Source organism: Sapajus apella, unplaced genomic scaffold, assembly GCF_009761245.1.
Source record: "Sapajus apella isolate SASKATOON/1434 unplaced genomic scaffold, GSC_monkey_1.0 scaffold28, whole genome shotgun sequence".
Taxonomy (NCBI): domain Eukaryota; kingdom Metazoa; phylum Chordata; class Mammalia; order Primates; family Cebidae; genus Sapajus; species Sapajus apella.
The window spans coordinates 8525514-8550060 of NW_022436968.1; the positions used below are offsets into that span (position 1 = coordinate 8525514).

General features: G+C 37.2%; 1 protein-coding gene across 3 annotated transcripts in view; it reads right to left on the reverse strand.

Annotated features, from left to right (window-relative positions):
- The window catches only part of FAM171B (family with sequence similarity 171 member B), an 80172-nt gene that overhangs the window by 14243 nt on the left and 41382 nt on the right, over window positions 1-24547 (reverse strand). For 2 of the 3 annotated variants that reach the window (XM_032292720.1, XM_032292723.1), the window contains exons 2-6: window positions 14786-15019; window positions 9078-9170; window positions 5363-5536; window positions 2665-2835; window positions 194-310 (exon numbers count right to left, since the gene is read on the reverse strand). In XM_032292720.1, coding sequence (XP_032148611.1) covers window positions 194-310; window positions 2665-2835; window positions 5363-5536; window positions 9078-9170; window positions 14786-15019 — 789 coding nt within the window. The remainder of the gene's footprint in view (window positions 1-193; window positions 311-2664; window positions 2836-5362; window positions 5537-9077; window positions 9171-14785; window positions 15020-24547) is intronic. The other variant, XM_032292721.1, reaches the window with a different exon arrangement.

Sequence of the window (24547 nt, forward strand, 5' to 3'; positions counted from 1 at the left end):
AACTGTAAGAGACCTTATCGTTCATGGAGCTTAATCTTGTACACATGGAAAAAAAAAAAAGCTGAGATCAAGTCCTTTCCCATTGCCATACAGCTGGTAAGTGGCAGTGCTTAAAATAAAACTGAGGTCTGCTGCTATCAACTCCAAGACTATTTGAATTGTAAGTTTTAATTACTTTCATATTTTACAATACCTCTAGTTCCTGGAAGTGGAGCTGCTATCCAGTAGCCCAAATGTGGTGCATCATATGTCCACATTAAATGACTGTTATGTTCCTTGACCATTCCCCGACCTTGATTTACCCAGGCACCTAAAAAGGAAGGTATGTAAAAAGTACTAGTTAGTCACAGTTACATATCTTAAGAGCTGAAGGTCATGCATAGAATACTTTATGGGACTTTTTCAAAGATTATGAAAACTGGAACAATATAGGATAATATATATCACATCATATTATAATATATAGCATATATTATAATAAATAGAATAATTTGAATGATTTGTTACAACCAAAAGAAAAACATTGTAAATAAACTAAGGATGGCCAGGCACAGTGGCTCATGCCTGTAATCCCAGCACTTTGGGAGGTCAAAGCAGGCCAATCATGAGGTCATGAGATTGAGACCATCCTGGCCAACATTGTGAAACCCCGTCTCTACTAAAATACAAAAATTTAGCTAGGCATGGTGGCACATTGCCTGTAGTTCCAGCTACTCAGGAGGCTGAGACAGGAGAATCACCTGAATCTGGGAAATGGAGGTTGCAGTGAGCTGAGAGCGTGCCATTGTACTCCAGCCTGGGTGACAGAGCAAGACTCTGTCTTGAAAAAAAAAAATAAACAAACAATAAAAATAAACTTAAGGACATACTTACAAAAATCATGACTCTCCAGATACTATTTAAACTGTGCATATTAAGATATCTCTTATGGCCTTCATTTTTTACTAAATATTGTTTTGGTCTAGTGCTGTTGTTATTGTTCTTACAGAACTAGATCTTCTAAACTTTCAATAAATCCTACCTCATCCAGCAAAATTTGCTGTCAGTAGAAAAAAGAATTAAGAAAAACTTATGCCTTTTGTAAAGCTGTATTTATAAATAGCATAACAAAGCTATTTGAGTTTGGTGTATATTGGTTTACTGATTTATTATAGTGAATTATCTGCAACATGTAAAAAAGTATTTTAATAAGCTAGAGAAACTTAAAAATGATGAAAATAATTTAATCTATTGCTTTTAAATAGTCCACAAGTGTGACATCAGTGATAAATCAATTCGAAAATGCTGCCACTGAAAGGTACATTAGAGAAAGGCCTTGGCTAGAGAGAACAATCAGCAACCAGGACTCAAACAGCAGATGTTTGTTTTAAAAGTGCCTTAACACAACTTTCTCATTCAACAAATCTGGAAACTGAGGTCCAAATAAGTTAAATGACTTGTTTCAAACAGTACTGCTGGTAAAGGGACTAGACTCCAAATCTTAGAGTTCTTAATCTAATGATTTCAGTAGCATACTATCAAGGTTACATACTTTCCACTCTTTAAAACATAGATATATTACTGCTTATCTTCTACAGTAAAAATATATGTGTTTTTTTTTTTTTGGCTTAATTACCCACATAAAATCCCATTCCAAGTCTCTTTTGAGGATCTATTGCTCCCTATTCACAGTCAACATGACAGTTTAGGGTTCCATTCTCAGCTTCAACTTGTGACCTGAAGTCTAAATAAATCTGTGCATTCAATTTGCAGGTCACAAAGGCAAGTTCTAAGAAGGGCATGCAAACTCCATTCTACAACTACAGTGAGTCCACTGGCTTGAGCTATACATAGCTCCAAAGACAATCTCTCCACCGGCCTTCAACCTGGCTAAGTCTAACCTTAGAGCACCTACAGCCTCTTGTCACTCTGAAGGGAAATCCTATCCTAGAAAGGTGCTAACACAGAGGAAACAGATGAGAGTGAAGGAGGAGAGAAACCAAGCCCACATCTTATGAAACTGTCTAGACTATAGCATGACTCACCCAAGGAAGTCCTACCTCTGAACTTTTCAGTTATGGGCTGATCATTTTTCTTTCTTTTTCTTTTTTTTTTTTTTTGGTAACTTACACTCCTACCTTATTTACATGGGAACCCAAGAACAAAACAAAGGGAAGCGGAGGAAGAAAATATACATATAATTCCAGCTGCTATTTAGGAGGCAAAACCCAGAGAACAAAACTAGTATCTAAGGGCTTTCTTTGGAAAAACAATTACTCCATCTCTTAATAACATAATGTTATTTATTTTTATGAAACTAGCATACATTTCTCAATTGCCTTAAACCATGCTTTTAGATAGATATTATGAGCTTATCAAAATGAAAACAAACTTCTAAGAGGAGAGATAATTTAAAAAAATTATTTCTGCCTCAAAATGTTGGTGGTATAAAAAAGGTAAGGGAATTAATAAATAATGCTATTTTTGACATGTGTGTTCCTATCATTTCCCCCAATAGTTGTAATATATTAATCAAAGTGAGGTCAATTTTGGTCACTAACAAAGTAAATAAAATTGTGATGTTATTGAAAAACTAGAGCTGCATCAAGTTCTAAGACAAGACATTCAGCTACGCAACTGACAAATATGCAAAATGTTCAGAATATTTTAACCTAGCTCACATACCTGTGTTCATATCAAATGTCCAAGCAGGTATGCGATCTCCTGCACTTACATCATTCTGACGTAGAAGAGGAAGAGAAATCTGAATAGAGCCATTGACCTTCAGTTCTTTTCCTCCAGAATATATTTTCACACATATTGCAGCTAGAGGAGTCAATTCAATGTTTTCAAAACCTATAAAAGAGGACAGTTTATTCAAATCATATGTAAACAGAGGTGGTAGTTACCTAATAAATTATTATGGGTCTAAAATAAGGAGCTCCTCTATTTCACCAAGGGTTATGTATTTCAATATCAAATAGTTACTGAATACACATTAAGGATTTTCAAAACGTAATTTAAAAATATTGTATAAATACAGGCTGTGCAATGTTAATACTGACAAATCAATATGAGCCTAAGTTATCTAACTAAAGTCATCTAATTTAAGGGTGCTAGAATCCAATTCAATATTTTTATAAACCTAAAAAGCAACAACCAAAAAACTCATCTCATTACAACATCATACTCAAATAAAGGCTCCATCATACACCATCAATGCAGATGTGGATTTGAAATATCTGGCCCTTCCTTTTCCAAGACCATCTGTTTCAAGGAGTGCTAGAACCCACAGATCCAGCTGCACTCCTTACATAAAAAGCATTCAGATTAAATGTATAATTTTTAATGAATAGGTTTGGCAATTAAACATGAAACAAAATCACTGTGTATTATCATTACTTGATAAAAATGTCTTAATATATTTGATTATTAATACAATTGAAAAAATATAAACTTAGAATTCAAATATAATACTAGACTTCAAAACTTCCAAAGTAGGAGAAAGGGAGAAAACAGAATTGGTTATATTGTTTTGCTTAAGGTGTCAGAGATTTCATTATACAATTTATAGTATGCTTTCTTAAATATCAGGAGCTATCTATAGCTGTCTACTACTCTGGAGGGAGAGGGGGAGCAGAAAGTGCCTTTCTTTTGCTTTTGAAATATTAGCAATGTCAAAGTTATAATATATACCAGAATATTTATGAAGAATAAAAATATGATTATAGAGGTTAAAATTACAGTATTTCTACAAATAGATGGAGAAAGTATACTTTTATCTACTTGCTTTTGGTCTATACTTTTGGATCTCTGGCTTCAAAACTAGAATTTTGTTCATTCACTTAACAAATATTTACAAAGCCCCATATGGGCCCCAAAGACACAGTAAATAATTTCTGATATTGTCTGCAATACTTTTTTCACAATCATTACTATCAAATATCCTTTATTTCCCCCAATGTATTTATTGCTCATCAGTTTCTTCCCTCACCCAAATATAAGGGCATGATAATCTAGAAAGGGAACAAAATTAAGTGGTAAAGGAAGGCCTCCTTTCTGAGGAGGGGACATCTGAGCCAGAGCCAAATGGGAAGGAACTCCAAGAATTTTCCAGGTAGAATAAACAAGTCCAAAGCCTCCAAATCAGAAGCAATCTTGACAGGTGCAAAAAAGAAAGGTGGCCGCAGGGGAGAGGGGCAAGAGTGGAGCGCCCTGGCAGCCACAAGAGTCCCAGATGTGTGTGGCAGGAAAAGCAGGTTTGTAACAGAAGAATGAGTGTTATCTGGCTGGGGCACTGATAGCATCGACTGCAGCAGGCAAAACTCTATCTAACCAAAATACTATTTGCTCTTATCACTCATTGCTGGCTGCTCCCCAAATGCAATGAACCAAAAATCTGGGAAAAAAAAAATGAAACTATCAGCATTATAGACTGTTTGAGGTGATTTTAAACAGTGGATTTTCCCTTAGGTTGCAACAAGTGGCAAAAATGGTAAAACAGGCCTGGTGAGGTGGCTCATGCCTGTAATCTCAGCACTTTGGGAGGCTGAGGTGGGTGGATTGTTGAGCCCAGGAGTTAAAGCCCAGCCTAGGCAACATGCAAAACCCCATCTCTACCAAAAAAAAGAAAAAAAATAGCTGGGTGCGTTGGTGTGCACCTATAGTCCCAGCTACTTGGGAGCTCAGGTATGAAGAATCACCTGAGCATGGGTGATTAAGGCTACAGTGAGCCAAAATCATACCACTGCACTCCAGCTTGGGAAACAGAGCAAGACCCTATCTCAAAAGAAAAAAAAAAATGGTGGAACAAATGTGGATGTACAGAAGGAAATGATGTTTTTAAGGGGGTTATTTATGAATGTTTTTAAATGTAAAATTCCATTGTTCCTTTAACTTTTATATTATGACAGCCTTACATAAATATGAGTGCTGTTGACTCTGGAATACACATATTTTCAATATTTATATTTTATTCAGAATAGGAAATATTTACAATAGCTTACTCCAATTTATAAACTTAATATACTTGTTTATTTCTCAATTACTGATACTTCTCATCCATTTGATAAAAATGTATAGGTCAAATTAAAAAATATGCCAACTAACTTTTAGTTTTTAAATGTATTAAATTTTCAAAGCTATACAATAATCATAACCATTTTCTATACCTTACCTGCTTTGGAACAAATAAAATTTAATAAATTTAAAAGAAATCAAAAATTTCCATTCACTTGAAATAATGTATGCTGAATTTCTCTTTCAGTATTATCCATAGCTTAAATGAATATTGAATATTTAATAGCTATCTAAATAGCTAAATATTTGATAAAAGATTTATGTACTGTTTCTTATACTTTATTATACAAAAAGTAGATAATACCTGGTTTACTGAGTGTAATTCCAGTTGTATATAGAAAATTGTCCACTTTTAAAAACTGTTGTAGAACTGTAAGATAGCCGGTAACATTGCTAATATGATGGTTGTCAGGAAGTTTAATTAAGGCTTTTGAAAACTGAACACTTGGTTGAGATTTGGCATCTGGAAAAAGGAAACCTCATTAACAAAGAAATAAAGGCATGTTAAGCATAGCAGCATTGGTCAGGACTTTCTTCTTTAAAAGAAGCAATTACAATTATTGCTAAACATTATTAGCATCTTCTCATGTAATTATTTTAAATTCAAACCTCAGAAATTTTCCTTTCTTTAGATGACACAAGGAATCTTTGTAATTGATTGATTTTGCTGCCCAGAAGTTCCTCACCTTGTTTTTCCCACTCTGGGGAAACCCACACTCTCCATTTTTAGCCCATGTGGTTCATTTGGGGTCTCATTCCTGTAACAGTAGTGGAGTTGATGGTGCATGCTAGCATGGGCTGAAACCAATTAAAAGCATCTCATCTTGGCCACAGTGATTTTTCAATGATGGGCCCTGTCCCAAGCACAGTTAATGAGATGTAATTTGAGTTTTGCTTGGACTGGATTTCATGTGAGCAGGTATACATCCAGGGGTTGTAACAGCCATCTTGCAATAAAAAATGGAAGCTTGTTTAAAAATCAAGGCAATATTCAAAGTGTGGACAGTTGAGAAATGGAGAAAGAAAAACCAATCTTCAATTGTTTCTACTAAAGTTCTGATCGAGCCATGTCTAAAGTTGGTCCTATTCCTATACTTATCTATAAGAGGCATAAATAAATGCTTCTTATGGGCTTAAGCTAGATTAGGAATGGGTTTTCAGTAACTTGCAACAAAAAAGTATCTCTGATAATATTCAGCCACATACTTAAGTGGGTAGTTTTCTCTATCAGTTAACTAAATATGCATTAAATGTCTTTCAAATGCCAGGTACTCAATTTATAAATATCTCAGTAACTAAATTTTTCCTAAGTATAAATATCTCAGTATCTTCTAACATTATTTATCAAGTGAGACTTCAGTGACAACATTGATATTTTTGTAATCAACAGATTTTGAATTTAACAATTCAAAGATCAATTCTTATACCTGAAAATTATTAGAAACATCAGCTTTTGCTTTGGACTTTAGTAAGGTCACTGATGAAGACAGAAGCAATCAGTTAAATTATTAGAATAGAAAAGACATCAGTTTTTAAAGAGCTGCATGATAATAAATGATAAATAAAACAAGGTAAGAGTTCTCAGTGTATAGTTTTTGAGTGTGTGAAGCTAGAAAAATAATGCCTTGGAAATAGCCAAGAAAAGTAACATAATTATATGTTCTTGTTTGGTTACTGAGGATGCAATCTGATGCCTTCTGATCACTTACAGGTACTACTTACAACTTGCTCTTTTAAAATATGTGGCTTAATTATGTTGAAGATCCAAATTTCTTACAACTGAATATGCACACTAAGCAAAATGTCTAGCTGAGTTTCTGTAAGGTTTTGTACATTCCTAAATTTTCTAATTTTTCCTTTTGCCACAAATACATGAATGCATGTACTTAATTTCCACTGTACAAACCTGATGTAACATTTTATGGAGGTTTAGCAGTAAGGATGTATATTTTTTACAGAAAGATTTAACATCATTATGAAACATTCATACTTTCCTGTCTGGCCTTACAAATGGGTCACCTTTTAGGAAAATGAGACAGTAAAAGGAAGTGATCTGAGAATTCAGGAGGACTCACGGTGTTCTCACAGAAACCTGCCAAGGCATGGCCAATACTTTCCAGACAAATGAGCGCTTACCATTGCTTGGGACAGTGGCAAAGGTTTGGTACAGTACATGGTCACACAGATCCGCTTCACGTATTCCAGCAGAAACTATGACTTTTAATGGGGTTTGAAAATGACAGTAAGGGGTACAGATGCATCAAAACAAAACACTGAAGAGAGACTGTGAAGAGTCTAATTTCATTAAGGCTCCAGCAGCATTAAACATAGCCTCTCTGTTTACTTGTGGTTCTTATTTACTTTCCATTCTTTCACATACAGCTCCGCATCCACCATTCTGCCATACACAACAAAAATCACTAGCTCAAAATTCTGGCAAGGCCAGGCATGGTGGTTCGTGCCTGCAATCCCAGCACTTTGGGAGGCCTAGGTGGCTGGATCACTTGAGGTCAGGAGTTTGAGACCAGCCTGGCCAACATGGTGAAACCCCATCTCTATGAAAAATACAAAAATTAGCCAGGTGTGGTGGTACATGCCTGTGGTCCCAACATTGTGAAACCCCATCTCTACGAAAAATACAAAAATTAGCCAGGTGTGGTGGTACATGCCTATGGTCCCAGGCTGAGGTGGGAGGATCACTTGAATTCAGGAGGTGGAGGTTGCAGCAAGCCAAGATTACACCACTACACTCCAGCCTGGGTGACAGAGCCAGACCCTGTCTCAAAAAATCTGGCCAGGCATGGTGGTGGCTCATGCCTATAATCCAGCATTTTGGGAGGCTGAGGTGGACGGATCACCTGAGGTTGGGAGTTTGATACCAGCCTGACCAACACAGAGAAATCCCAACTCTACTAAAAATACAAAATTAGCCAGGTGTGACGGTGCATTCCTATAATCCCAGCTACTTGGGAGGCTGAGGCAAGAGAATCATTTGAACCCAGGAGGCGGAGGTTGCAGTGAGCCGAGATCACGCCATTGTATGCCAACCTGGGAAACGAGTGAAACTCCATCTCAAAAAAAAAAAACAAACAAACAAACAAAAAAAAAACTGACAAATGCCTTGGTATTTCATAAGTAAGAGATTCTACAGCCTCAGTAAACTGCTTCAAGATTCATCAAGCTCTAGGTTATTTTTGCACCAAATAATAGTAAATTTTCTGGTTTAAGACTTTAGGGATAAAAAAGATAGCATCTAAAAATGAAAAGAACTTTCACAGACAGTTCTTTTTACCATGATGCTCTTATTGGGCTCTACCCTGAGGGCTTTCTCACTTTATCAGCCATTCATATTATGCTTTAGAGCTAAACATTAATTCACCCATACAAAACAATCCAATTTTTGTCACTTACAGAGGTTTCCTAAAATATGCAATAAAAGCCACAGAATTCTGAGGTTTTAAGGGGTGTGGGGCAATAAGAATGAAACTATCATCTTCATGATTGGTAAAGCAGAATTGGAAGACACAGTTTGAATCACTAGCCAAAATATGCTTTCTGCATTCTTCTCCTTGGGATACGCAAGTGAGGCAAATCACGTCTACAGAGCAGACACTTAACTACCAAGTCTTAGGCATCTTCCACAAAAGCAACAAAATTAATGCTGGAGGCAGGAAGGAGGCAATCTGTAGGCCTGAGCAACATGTGTCCTGTCTGCTCCTCAATTTCACCCACCACGGAAGCCCCAGTAAGAAATGTGATTTGGAAAGAAGTTCTCTATAATGTGCATATTTGAGGGGCTAAAATAATAAAGGAAAAAATGATTCCTGCTATACAAAATAACTACACCATTAACTTGATAGTAAAATAAGAATCAGTTCAGATCAACTTATAGTAAGTACTAGTCATACTGATCAATTTAGATTTTTCTCAAGTTATAATTCACACTGATCCTTAGTGAAGAACTACAGCTATACAACAATAATTTTAAGTGTTTACTCAGTAAGAAGTATTGTACTTACCAGCTAATTTTCCAGTAATTAAAACAGTGTCTTCAAATAGCCATATATTTGCTTGGCTTTGCGGGAACAGTGAAAGTGTAACTGATGAATATACTGTGAAATGTAGCACAATTAGAATATTTTACTTAATGTAAGCAGGAAAAAACTAGAATAAATATAGTTTTGTAACAGCAAGTCCTAAAAAGTAGGGGAAAAAAACTACTTGATGGGAAGAGCAATTCAAAACAAAGGATGAATATATATAAAATGTGATGGAGGAAAAAAGGTCACAATAAAGTGAAAAGAAATCATTCGTTATCACTATTTATTTTACTAATCTTTTCTATTTGATAGTAGTAGTCTATACCAAGGTGATGAATGATGTTCTGTAACTAACCCCAGATGTAAATGATCAAGTTGAATGCTTGAATAACCCCCGATATATTTTCTCTAATTGTTACCTGTTATTCTTAAGATTAAAAAAAGTTTTTTCTTGGCTCCATGATTCAGAGTTCTCTAGACAGAAACTCTATCCACTTTTCATTTTTTCCTTCCCACATAAGAGCACAATGCTCTTCTGCACACAGTGTGGTTTGCCAAAAGTTGGCAGAGAAGGAGACAATTTAGCACACAAAATGATTCAAAGGCAACCTTTAGTAGTATTGCAGGAGGGAGCTAAACCTGCCTACAAGAGTAGGCAGCTGAAATACCTGTTGGGATGAATAAGTGCAGATCACGTGAAAGATATTATTTCAAGATTGGAGCAAGAAGCTGGAACAAAAGACTATTTTATAAGCAAGATCAAAGCAGACTTATCAATCCTCCAAAAAAGAAAATTAGTTTTGAGGAGTTCCCAAAGCCCAAGTTCTTGTTTGATATTTTTCCTTTGTGCTGTGTATTTAAAATTAACAGAAATAGCATGGCATCCTCAAATCTCTTAAGACATAACACAATTGCATGGAAATCCTTTTATTATTTTGAGATATTTCAAATAATTTTTTAAAATATGGAAAAAAGTAAAATATAAAAAGTATACAATGATAGAGAGGTAAAATACACTTTTCTCCTTCTATAGGAAAAGCAAACTGCCAAATAAAAATGTAATTTCAATTTCAGAATATATTAACATATAGACTGATTAATGGATTTATTAAATTGGAGAGGTTGGAGAGTTACAGTTTGAATCTCAAGGTGATTATATGTAAGACATTATCCCATATTTGGATACTTTCTCAATCACACATCTACTAAACACGAGGAGAATCTTTCTGAAGCTCACAAACACATTCAAATTTATTTTCATGTGAAAATTGTTTCCTATTACAAAAGGGGTGTAATACACACTGTGAAAAACTTGAACACAGAAAATGAGATGAAAGTGATGCTCATCACACCACCACCACAGGGACAATCATTAATAATATTTTATTATAGCTTTTTGTTGGTTATACCTGTGATTTTTTTTAAAAGACAGGAAGTTATGATATTGTATACAGAATACTGTTACCCTGCCTTTTTCATTTAATAACATAAGCATTTCTCTCAAGACACTTTTCATAATATTTTAACACACATATTTCATTTATTAAGGTATTAAGATTTATGTATTTACTGCATTAATCTGATAGAATGTTTCCATTTCACTATTACAAAAACATTGCATCAACATCCTGGCACACGAATACCTGTCCACTGTATTTAATATTTTAATGCATGTTTATTTGTGCAGATTCAAAAGGTGCAATACTGGGTCAAAGTTTATGAAGACTTTGATACACATATTTCAAAATTGTTACCCAGGTAATTTTGCCAGTTTGTACTTCTGTTAAGAATGTTTCAGAATGCTGGTCCTATCTTGTTTGACAACATTAAACTTTTTTTAGGTTAAAAAAAAAAAAAACTAAGAATTGTGTATTTCTTTGGTATACCAATCTTAGATTATTAGATAAAACATGTTATCATATTTACTAACCATTTGTATTTCCCATTTTGAAAATCGTTAGGCCATGATTTTGTCCATCTACCTTATTTAGTTAGGGCCTTGGCATTTGCTTATTAATTTGTATGGATTCTTTGCATATTAAGGTTCATGCCTTTACTGTTTCAAATACTTTTCCAACCTCAGTTGCTTTTTATATTTATAACATACAGGAGTTTATTAAAATATGTTCATATCTAACTTTTATTGCTTTTATGTTTAAACAGACAATACTAACTGAAAGGTCAGATAGTTTATTTTTTTATATCTAATATAATTATTTTATACATTTGATCTCTTGAAGAAATATAGTTTCACATATGAATCCAGTTAATTTATTCCAAATAGTTAACCAAAATATCTCAATATCATTTACTGACTATTCAGCCTTTTTTCAATGATTTCTAATGGCATCTTATCATAGATAATATTTTTATAAACACTAAGTGTCCAATATGTACCATAATACAAATTATAAAACTCACTCTCAATTTTGTAGATATATAATATTTTAGTTGTAATGGCAAATTGCCCCTAGGAGATGTTTTTTAAAAATATTCCCATGTATCTTTACACGTGTATTCTTTAAAGGTTATTTTTGCCAATTTTGAAAAATGAACTAAATTTACAAATTGTGGAAGAAATGAAATCTTTACAATATTCAGACTTCTTAAGAAAAAATATTTTTTTTCCCATTTGTTCAGGGCTTTAGTTTGTTTGTTTGGTTTTTTAGGTCTATTAATAAAATTTGGAAGTTTTAGTGTCCCCACATATATAGCTGTTTTACTTTTTTTTCACTCAGGTTTCCCTGTATATTTTATTTGTTGGTTTTTAAGAACATGTACTAATTTGCTATCAATAGATCTGTTGAAATTCCATCAATTTTAAGAGTTTTAAGTTCAATGCTCTGTAGTTTTCCAGACCATCATATGATCACCACCAGGAAATGACAGTGGTTTGCATCTTCCTTTCTAATAGTTATCTGCTTTTTTTGGTCTCTTAATATCTAAAAAGAAAGAACTACTGCAATGTAAAATAATATGGATATCTGTGTTCAGCTTATTTTAGTAGGATCATCTCTAATGTTTTATAGTTAAGTATGATTGTGAGATATTTACCATGTTAGGTATGTATTTGTTGTCATGGATTTTAAAGAGCTTTTTTCCTTTTCTTTTTTGAGAGTCTCACTCTATCACCCAGGCTGGAGTGCCATGATGTGATCTCGGCTCACTGCAACCTCTGCCTCCTGAGTTCAAGTGATTCTCCTGCTTCAACCTCTCGAGTAGCTGAGATTACCGGTGCACACCACCATGCCCAGCTAATTTTTTGTATTTTTAGTAGAGACAGGGTTTTACCATGCTGGCCAGGCTGGTCTTGAACTTCTGACCTCATGATCTGCCCACCTTGGCCTCCCAAAATGCTGGGATTACAGGCTTGAGCCACTGTACCCAGGAGAGTTTTTTCTTAGTTAGAAATGGATAGTAAATGTATAAAGTCCTTTCAGACAACTACTGATAATAGCATATGGTAGCTGTAATTTTTTCTATTAATATGATATGTAAAGACTTTGACACATATTTGACACCTTTTCAATCCTGCAAAGAAAAGATGTCCTACTTGGTCTTGACAGAATGTTACATTTAAATAATGGCAAAATTCTTTTTACTCTTCTGTTTTAGGATTTTTGCTATTAGAGTTACAAACTAAGATGGGTCTATACAGGGATGTGTGTGTGTATAGGAGAAAGAGTACATATAAAGGCATTTAACATTTTTATTACTTTTGTTAGGTCTTAGAATCAAGGCTATGCTAGTTTTGTGAAATGATTTGGAGTACTTCTAAAATCTTTGAATTGGGTTATTTGTACCTGAAACATTCTATCCAATGGTTATTAGTCTATACCATCTACTACCAATATATACTGTATATCAGAAAATTACTCACTTTATTGAACTTTTTAAGATCCTTGCCATCTAATTTGGTGTAGAACATTTTCATGGCATTTTTAAACCTTTTATATATTTCTCATCTTTTCCTTGTCTATTTCATTCATTTTTATTTAGATTAGCACATGTATGTATAATTTATTGTTTATTTCAGAAAACTAGCCTTTTGTCAATTATCTTTTCTTTAAATCTTCCAGTGTATGCTAATTCACTTTGATCTTTATTATTTCCTTTTTCTTGTTTTATTTTCTAGCTTATTGAATGAATAGTTGTGCTTAATTTCTGTCTTTTGAGAACAATTATTTAAACAATGAGTTCACCTCAAACATTCATATTCTGATTTTCTAGTTATGACTTATTGCAGTTTTATTCATATGAATTTTATTGAATTCATTTTTTATTTCTCATTCTAAATTGAAATAATGGCTCAAGAATTCAAATGTTTCCAATATGAAATCAAATAAAACATCTAAATTCTAACAAGAGCCACCATAATGATTTGAAAAAGACGGACAACCTCATGTATCATCCTTCCAATGAGTCAGAGTTGCATTCTAATATCTCATAGGGCACACTGTTCCCAATATTCAGTTAGTCATACAAAGTGCTACCAAGTCTTTCTTCAGCATATCTCTTGTACTCACCCCGTCCTTTCCATTTGCTCTCTTGCTTCAGTCTGTTGTTACCATAAGCCACGAGCACTGCCACCACTTCCTAGCCAGGCTCCCTGAATCCATTTTAGCCCAGCTGCTGGCTTTCATTATATGCTGTTGAGTAAATCCAGTTTCTAAACAACCTACACTCATTGTGCTCAAGAATCCACTATAACAACTGCCGTATTATTCAGCTTATAAGTCCTGTCTGTCTCATCATTTAAGAACATCCTTTCTTCATCTGGCCCCACTTTATCTAGCCCACCCTGCTTCTCACTGATTCTTTGGGCATGCCAATCCCTCTACCACAGGCAAGCTATGTCCAGAGCAGAGCTCTTGCTCAGGATTACTTCAAACACCTCTAGAAGGAAAAATGCCTTCACGATTGCTATGGTCTGAAAGTTGACATCTCTGCAAAATTTATATGTTGAAATCCTAACATCCAAGGTAAGGTAGGGTTGGGAGGTGATTAGGTCAAGAGGACAAAGATGGAAATGGGTCCCTCTCTTCAGTGAACTCAACCTGATTCACTAAAGTGTAATTCACAAAGTAACAGTTATGAAGCCCAGAACAAGTGCCAGGTGCAGGGGAGACCTTGAGGTCGCATGGAGACCCTGTATGGGTCATGTAGCTCTCTACTGGCCATTCCTATCACAGAGCCATGTTTTGGCTACCTGGGGTCCCCTGAGGACACAGGATTAATCTTGCAGGTTCTGGAGGACAGAGCCAAGACCTACATGTTAGGGAGGTTTCAGACAGTTTACCTGTTAGGACATAAGACACTTGCTTGCAAGCAGAACTAAAACAGGCACAAGAGAACTTGTTTGCCCATTCTACCATGTGAGGACAGACAGATGTTATTTCCAAAAAAGCAAGCCCTCACCAGACACAGAATCTGTTGGCACATTGATCTTAGACTTCCCAGACTCCAGAACTGCAAGAAATAAAATTTTCTTGTTTACAAGCTACCCGGCTTATAGTAGCCTGAAAAGGCTAAGACAACGTTTTCTTCAAACTGGCACTCCTTTCTAACCTCCTTATATTGACTTTACTAAGCATTCTCATTTTCAGCTTACCAGAACAAGATATTCCCTAAACAGAGAAAAAAATTCATTTACATTTAGCAAAAACAAAACATGTTTAATTGCTTACTTGGCATTCTTCCGGTTTTCCAAGGCAGAGGGGTCAACACGTAGCCATCTTTGTAAGCAATAATAGTTAAACTAAGTCCTAATTTGTAGGGTACTTTTATCAACACTGCTCCATTGTTTTGAGTTACTGTGGAATTGGTTTTCGTGTAGTTTACAAACACTTCTACAACTGCTTGGCTCAGGTGCTGACGACTTATGATGTCATTCACCTGGACTTTCAGCATAAATACAGACACTGGAAGAGAAAAAGGTAGAAATTGCAGTATGTTGTATCCTAGACTGCATAGGTCATAGGCTTTAAATGTCATTCAACATATCTAAATTACAGTACAAAACTGTTGTTAAATTTAGGAACTACAAATAAATACACATAATAATCAAGAATTCATTATTCCTCCTAAAACAAAATAAATTCGAATACAGTCAAGTGCTCCCTAACAACATTTCAGTCAATGGTGGACCACATATATAATCTTCGAGAAGATTATAATAGAGCTAAAAAATTCCCATTGCCTAGTGGCATCATAGCCATCATAGTGTTGCAGTGCAATGCATACTCACGTGTTACCGGTGACGCTGGTGTAAACAAACCTACTGTGCTGCAAGTTGTATGAGAGTATAGCATATATAATAAAACTTGATAGTAGATGACTATGTTCCCAGTTTATGAATTTACTATACTTTTTAATCATAATTTTGACAATGCAATCCTTCTACATATGAAAATAAGTTAACTGTAAAAAGACTCAGGCAGGTTCTTCAAGAGGTATTCCAAAAAAATAAAGGCATTGTTATCTTAGGAGATGACAGTTCCATGTGTGCTGCTGCCCATGAAGACCTTCCAGTGGGACAAGATGTGGAGGTGGAAGACAGTAATATTGATGATTCTGCCTTGTATAGGCCTGGGCTAATGTTTATATTTGTGTCTTAGTTTTTTTTTTTTTTTTATTGTACGTTAGGTTCTGGGGTACATGTGCAGATCATGCAGGATTGTTGCATAGGTACACACATGGCAATGTGGTTTGCTGCCTCTATCCCCCCATCACCTACATCTGGCATTGCTGCAATCCCCATGTTATCCCTCCCTGACATCCCAAGCTGTGTCTCCCTTGGCACCCCCCAACAGACCCCAGTGTGTGATGCTCCCCTCCCTGTGTCCATGTGTTCTCATTGTTCAACACTTGTCTATGAGTGAGAACATGCAGTGTTTGATTTTCTGTTCTTGTGTCAGTTTACTGAGAATGATGGTTTCCAGATTCATCTGTTTTTTAACAACAAAAAAAGTTTAAAAAGTAAAAGGTAAAAAATTTTAAAAATAGAAAAAAGCTTATCAAATAAGGATAGAAAAAATTTGTACAGCTGTACAATGTGTTTCTTTTAAGCTAAGTGTATTACAAAGGAATCAAAAAGTTTAAATTTTTAAAAAATTTATGAAGTTGTAGTAAGCTAAGTTTAACTTATTGAAGAAAAAAATATTTTTTCTAAATTCAATATAGCCTAAGTACACCATGGTGCAGTGTTTACAAAGTCTACAGTAGCATACAGTAATATCCTAGGGCATCACATTCACACTCAACCAGAGCAACTTCCAGTTCTGCAACCTCCATTCGTGGTAAGTGCCCTTTACAAGTGTACTATTTAAAAAAAATCTTTTGTATGGTCTTTTAATTGTGTCTTTTCTATGCTGAGATATGTTTAGATGCACTGACACTTAAAACTGTGTTACAATTGCCTACAGTATCGAGTACAGTTACATGCTGTACAGGTTTGTAGCTTGGGAGCAATAGGCTATACCACATAGCCTAGTTGTGCAGTAGACCTCACCATTTAGGTTTGTGTAAGTATACTATGATGTTCACAAAACAATAAAATCACCTAACAAGGCATTTCTAATAGTGTATTGTCATTGTTAAGTTATATATGGCTGTATTTGTTATTAAGGCACAATATTACTCCATTTTTTTCCTATCAATTAAAAAAGGAGAAGAAAGGACAGCAGCAAATGATAGGTAGAGGTTCTCTCTTAAGGAAAATATATTTTTATTGTGTCTCACTAACTCTAATGCTATCAATAGCAACAGGAGACAGACAAATTCCTAGAAAGTCAGAAATGGGTCCCGTTTCAGGGCCAACCTTCAAGCCAAAGAAAGCCTGAACCCTGAAAACTGAACTGCCAGTTTTGGGCAGAGTCCTTGACTGGAGTGAGAACTTCTATCCTAGTCTTACACTCTCTTGATTGGTTCCTTTTGGATGATGCCTTTTAACCAATCGAATGGTGCTTTTTCCAAGACCACACATGGACTATTCAGCATGTACTTTCCCATTTTAAGCCCACAAAAACCCCAGACTCAGCCTCACAGATGGCTACCCTGCTTTCAGGGTTCACTCTCCACTAAGAGCTTTCCTTCTGTTGCTCAATAATTCTTCTCTCTGGTGTCTGTGTATCTTATTCCTCTTGGGCATGGGATAAGAACCTGGAATTCACCAAATTGCAGGCAGTGGAAATGAACAAGCTGTAACCCAACTTCTGCCCATTGGGCTGTGGACAGTGGAATTAAAATAGCTGTATTCCTGCTCACCAAGCTCGAGTAGTAGAGGGCTGCAACATTTCTGGAAGCTCAAACCTCAGGTCTCCCCAAGCAAGAGCTGTCACACCCCTTGGGGCTCCATGATCACTGGCATCTCTGAGTTTTTGGGTACCACACGTTCTTCTAGTCTAGACGCCAGCACCCAACACAGAAACCACTTGTGGCATGCCCAGTCCAGCCACAGGCTTAGCGTGGAGCCACAGCGGGTACGGGATCTGAGCAGGCATGAGCCAAGTGCAGCCTGTTGGGCTGAGCAAGACCAAGACAGTGGTGGCTGCAGACATTTCTAACTGTCAAAACAGCACCAAACAAATTCTGTAACACTATTAAGTTATATAGATTTAACACATTCCAAATGTAGTCAAAGCTCTTAGAATAAAATGCCATTACTGCATGGCTAGCTCTTTTATTTTTTTCTGTTGTCTGAAAAGCAGATGATGTTTTACAGTGCCAAATATACAAAATATCAAACAAAAATCCTTTTTTAAAATATAAAAAGCACTATCCATTATGTATATAAGAAAACAAGGCTGGGCATTATGGCTCATGCTTGTAATCCCAGCACTTTAGGAGGCTAAGGCAAGAGGATTGCTTGAGGCTGGGAGTTTAAGACCAGCCTACGTTACATAATGAGACCCTGTCTCTACAAAAATATTAAAATTAGTTGGGTGTACTGGCATGTGCCTGTAGTCCCAGCTACTTGGGAGGGTGAGATGGGAGGATCATTTATCCCAGGAGGTCAAAGCTGCAGTGAGCCATGGTCACACCACTGCATTCCAGCCTGGGCAACACATTGAGACCCTGTCTCCTTAAAAAAAAAAAAAAAAAAAAAAGAAAGAAAGAAAGAGAAAAGAAACTAACATATGTTGAGGAAAATGAAAACTAAAGCCTGTTTCTACCTAAACCTCTGGTCTTACTGTTTAAGTGCAGATCTTGGTAACGTCTGCCTAAGAAAGAACTTGTACCACCATGAAAGTCTTTGCAAGCATGTATCACATCTCTGTGAAAGATGCTTTCTTTTCTCCTGTAAGCAAGCTCTGGAGTCAGTCACCATCCACCTCTGCCATTCCTAAGACATGTGACTTTGGGTAAGTTAGGTCTCAAAATCCATTTACTCATATGTAAAATCAAGAAAATAGTTAACTACTTTGAGATAATGATATGTCCATTACAGAGCTTGTGTATCATTTAATGTGATTAGTAACAAAAATTATTATTCTACGATTAGAAAGCACTTCACAAACATTACAGTACACTGATAAGAATTATCATAAACATTGATTACACTGCAATACATCTGCATAAACCTATTTTTAATCAAAACTTTTATCAAGAACAGCACATCAGATTAAAATTCTAGTCAATGTTGACTGAGCCTCAATATTGCTACCAAAATATTATTATACCTTTCCATTCTAGCTTTGTTAAACTGGACTTTAAATTGCTTCTGGATCATAACAAAGACATTTTCAAATATAAATAGAATGTCTGTAATAATCACCCAGTCCTAGGGAAGGTACAATACACCAAGCTAGAAAAAAAAATAGCTCTGATCCTTTCTCGAGTCTAAAAAGTTAAATGTTATCCAAACACTTCTCTTTCTCTCTCTCTCTCTCTCTCTACACACACACACACACACACACACACACACACACACACACACACGTGGAGGAGAGAGAGAGAGCGAGCGAGAGAGAGAGAGAGAGACAGACAAACAGACAAACATATTTCAGGATACCTCCTCTTATAAAGATTTTAACCATAATAAGAACTAAAATGTTCTAGGGGTAATGAGCCAAGCATTGTGTTAGTTTTTAAGTTCATTATTCTATTTACTCTTCAAAAAACCCTCATTGGAGAGATGCTATTTTATTTTATACATATTGATAACTGAGAGTTGCAGAGGTTTGAAAATGAGCCATGGCTAACCCTCAGTAAATGGAAGAAACAGGACATAAATTCAGGACACCTCTCATTAAAGCTTATGCTTGTAAACCATTGCCCTCCATCTGCCTGGTTACTCTCTTAAACGCAATTATTATCTCAGTTTAAAGTGTGGAGTTGGGAAGAATTGATTGAGAAAAGCAAAGAGATGATTATATCAAATCATACCTTAAATTGAGGTTTCATGAGTCTGTCTGAAACACTGAATTTCCTGAACAACAATCTCATATATATTTAAATGCTAATATGGGGAAGAGATTCCAAGATAATATAGAGATAAATAAAGTTTATCCATACATCTGCTTTGGCATATTTAATAATAGAGAACCTTATGAGAGGTCAAGTTACTTTGAGTAGTCATTAGTATCATTACTTTTAAGAGCTAAATTGAAGAACATTCAGTTATAAAAGACCAAATAAGCCATGGGTCTTAAGCTGTTCATCAAGCTATTTTTCCATTATATCATAAATTCAGCTCATTAATAGTATTTTTATAAAATAAATATATCTGTAACAATTTAAAACTCAAAAGATGAAGGTAAAGAATAAATATATGTGTCTGAGATTGCCTTTGCAAAAATTAGAAAATTTAAATTGTTGGAGAGATTTGACCTAGCCAACCTCCTTCCTCTTGCCTGTAGCCTTCAAACTACCTTAATTATTCCTGGGTTAAGTCTGGGCTAGCACTGGGAGATATTTAGTTTACAGTTTAAATAATAATAGCCCTTTCTCCAAACATAACTGCCTTTGTAAAGCTAATGAGACCATCAGGTTACAAGAATGTGAGGAGGCTGAATTCTAAGGTGTAGACTGCCAGCCATTATTCTGGAGGTCACAAGATATACAACTTCCCCAATTACCCCTACAAACAACACCACTACTGTAGAACCTAAGGATTGGCCTTTTGAGATGTCTTTTCAAGTTTTTGGCATATCTGAACTGATGGCTCCACCACTCCTGTGGCAGCACCCAGAAGCAACTCAGCTCAAGAGGATAGCTTTGACTCCCTATGAGTTCATCTCTGACCCAACCAATCAGCAGAAAGCACCCATTGTCTAGCCACCGTCACTGTCCCCCCTCCCCACTTCCTCCAAACTGATAGCAGTGACAGCTTGTGTGGAGCAGCCACTGTGAGGGTGCCAGCTGCAGTGGGGAAGGCACAGCTGGGGCTGCAAAATCTGCAGGACCAGAGGGACCCCTGCCTCTACCGAGTTGGTGGGGCAGAAGGCTGCACTCCCAGGCACAGCTGCAGCCTGACAGCTGTGGCTCCAGCCCCTGGAATCCCTCTGCTCTCAGGGGCCCAGGAGTCCCTCTTGCCCCCCAGGCTTGAAAGTGCCTGCTTCCAGTCTGGCCTCTCCCTGCTCCCAGTTCCAGCTCTGGGGCAAAGCAAAGTTGTGGCCAAGAACAGGCACTATCACAAGCCAGCTGGATGTGCACACAATTGGGGCAGCACTGACAGGCCAGCCCCCTGCCATCTAGGCCCCCTCCAGACTTTGGGCACTGTTGGGCACAGGAGGGAAACAGTGGGGGTTGAGGGTGGCTCCATGTGGGCTTGCAGTACCCCCTCAGATAAACAACCTGGGCACCATGCACAACATGATTGATGGCAGGAGTCAGACAGGTTCCTGGGCAGAAAGGGGTGGGTCCCCAGTGAAGCCCGACCTTCAAGCTAGGGATGGCCTGAAGCATGGGGGCTGGGCTGCCAGTTCCACAGACCACAATGAAAACTTATGGCGCATTTTCCAGGCCCACAAATGGCCACCTATGGAACAATCAGCATGCACTTCCTGCCCTCTGAAGCCCATAAAACCCCTAAACTCAGTCAGAGTCAAGCAGAGGACAGGGTGACCTGCCTGCCGATAAAAGCTACTCACTCTGGGTCTCCTCTCCACTGAGGGCCACAGAGATGTTGGGATGACCTGCCTGTGTATAGGAGCTACACACTCTATGTCTTGTCTCTCTGCTGAAGGATGCACACTTGTCAGGATGACCTACCTGCAGATAGAAGCTACCCACTCCAGGTCTCCTGTCCCCTGAGAGCTGTACTTATTGGGTTGGGATGACCTGCCTGTGGATAAGAGCTACCCACTCTGGGTCTCCTCTCTGCTGAGGGTACTCATTGGGATAACCTGCCTGTTGAAAGGAGCTACCCACTTTGGGGTATCATTTATAGCTACACTGATAACACCTATCCTACAGTCTCCTGAGAGCTTTACTTTCATTCAATAAAGCACCTCCTCACCTTGCTCACCCTCTAGTTGTCCGTGTACTTCCTTCTTCCTGGACACAGGATAAGAACTCAGGACCCACTGAATAGTGGGACTGAAAAAGCTGTAACACATACAGGGCTGAAACATGCCCCTCTACTCACCACATTGCAGGTGACAAGAAGGAAAGAGAAGAACTGCAGTCCTTCAGGGAGCCCAGACCTAGGCTCTGCAGTTTCTGAAGTCTGCAAGTTTCCGGATGCCACCATGTTCCCCAATGCGTGTAGTGAAAGCCACTTGAGGTACACCTGTTCCAGCCACAGCCTTGCAGGGAGCCACCACCCATGGCGGCACCTGGAGCTGTCTGCCCTGTCACAGCCAGCATGTATAGTTGTGTGCAGTGGCTGGAACCCATGCTCACTCACACACCCCTCAATGTTCTGTGCCTGGCTCACCCTTGGCAAGCATGGGATCCAGGCTAGGAGTGTGAGCCAAGAGCAGGCTGCCAAGCCAAGTAGGAAGAATGAGCCCAGCAGGCCTGAACATAACTCAGGTAAAGGAGCTACCAGCCACAGAGGTTTCTGTCTGGCAAAGTGACACTCCAAGGATCCTGTGACAAAACTACCTTTGAAAAACTTCCAAGTTCTTGGAAAAGGCTGATTTGAGTAATAAACAAACTGGTCTCCTGTTCAGCTGGCTCTGCATGAACGAAACTCTTTCTTCATTGCAATTCCCCTGCCTTGATAAATCAGCTTTATCTGGGAAGTAGGCAAGAAGAACCCATTTGTCAGTTACATGCCAACCCATCGTCAGTTATATACATGCTTGTAGGCATAGATCACAAAAATCTCAATTTGCAAAATATGTAACATCAAATCCATTTTATTGATTAAAATAATGAAGATTCAGATACATCATGAAAATTGACCAAAGTCTCATAGATGGTAACAGGCCATGTCAGCCTTCAAATATACCCACTGTTATAGTCAGAAGTCAGACATGAGTAAGGCAGGAGAGGACTCAACCCCACCAGGAATGTCAGGCAAACATCAGGCAATGGTTAGACAGTTGTTAAACTATCTCTCTATAATAATAATCGGTCACAGCTGGCACCAGGGAAAGGCAGTCTCCCAAAAGACAGAAAACCTGAAACTGGTGATTAGCTGCTTCCTGATAAGATCTCAGGAGTTGGGTGAGTGGGCTCAAGCATGTGCACTAAGATGTAAAATGGCAGAATTTACCTCTTCATACTTCAGTTTAACTGACATATGACCGTCCTCTAGGAACACGTGCCTGGTAAGGGAAAAATGCCTCAAGTGAGCATGTGTACAACTTGAGTAAACACACTGCACATGCAGCCACTCTCAAGTGTTGGCAGGCCACTGCACATGCAGACAGCCCACTCCGAGGGAAGAATCTGAGAAGTAAAGCAACCCTGCAAGCTGCCAACATATAAGACCCCAAGTCAAAAATCAAACCATGCAGACTATATGGATTCAACACTGCTAATGCCATGAAGGACTCCAAAGCCATCTTTGCACCATGGAACAGTGGCTCTTGGGGTGTACTAAATTAACTCAAGTAATATACGATTGCAATCATCACTGAGAACTTAAATTCTTATTAACATCAATTAAAAAGAAAAGGCATCCCCTGGCCATATACACACATACTCATGCCAAACCGTGTCCTCAAACTCAAAAGGAAAATATAACGCTTGGGTTAAAAGAATTTAACAAAAAGTTATAATAGTAATATATATCGATGACACCCAACGTTTTTGGCACCAGGCTCTGGTTTCATAGAAGACAACTTTTCCTTAGACCAGATTAGGGGGATGGTTTCAGGATGTATTCAAATGCATTACATTTATTGTATAATTCATTATTATTACATTGTAACATATAATGAAATAATTATACAATTCCCCTCAGTGGGAGCTCTGAGCTTGTTTTCCTGCCACTAGAGGGTCCTATCTCAGAATGCTAATGGTTGCTGAAACTGAATTACCTTGGAAAGTCTATGAGGCCCTACCATCGTGCTTTCTAGTTCTTCCCTGGTCCCTCTCCTTCCAGAAACTGGGTTGTGCAGCCCTTCCAGCTGATCTGTGAACTATATAATCATCTTTCCTAGAAAGTATTTTATTTCTTGTAGCCATAGTTGGTTTATGTTGCTTGCTCAAGTAAGCACATTAAATATGTACAACTGTAAATAAAGGACAATATTTAATAGGCCACTCTATCTTTTATGGAATATGAAGGAATTCAGGATAATGCCAAGTATCAAAAACATGATAAACCATATGAGACAAACAACATAACTACAGCATAAGGGAATTAGTATTCCCCATTCAAATTCAGTAAGAGATCTTGTTCAAACCAAATGTACCTACAATGGCTCCTTCAACAGCATATTCAATAGTGAATTTTTATTAATTCATTTGCTTCAATAATCAATTTCAGAAATTCTCAGAGTCTTTGGATTTACAGACAAATCCCAATGTGTGATAAGATCTTAAGTGAAATTTGCAAAAAAAAAAAAAAAAAACTGCATATTCCATCTGTTTCATCCTTGTAAAAGTACAGTTGCCAAAATAAGACACATTAAAACCCTCCTGACATTCTAAAGCTGGATTTGATTTATAAAATGTTTTCTAATCCAGAATGGATGATTTTATGTTTTCACATGTAATAATAATGTTAATATAAATCTGATGAGAAAATATACTTAGAAAAAAAAAAGATTTGCAAAGGTCAAATCTTGATGATCCAAATCACAATCCCCCTCTCTGATGAGATCACCTATATCTGTATCTTAAAATGCTTAGTAGACTTAGTGCATAATACAGGCCTGACCAACAGGTCTTCTCTAGCTCAACATGGAAACAACCACCTTGCAGTTGTTTCCTCTCTAATCTCACTCAAAGCTGACACTGTAAGTTACAGGTTTTATACATACATGTTTACTTGTGTGACAGACACACACACACACACACACACACACACACACACACACACACACACA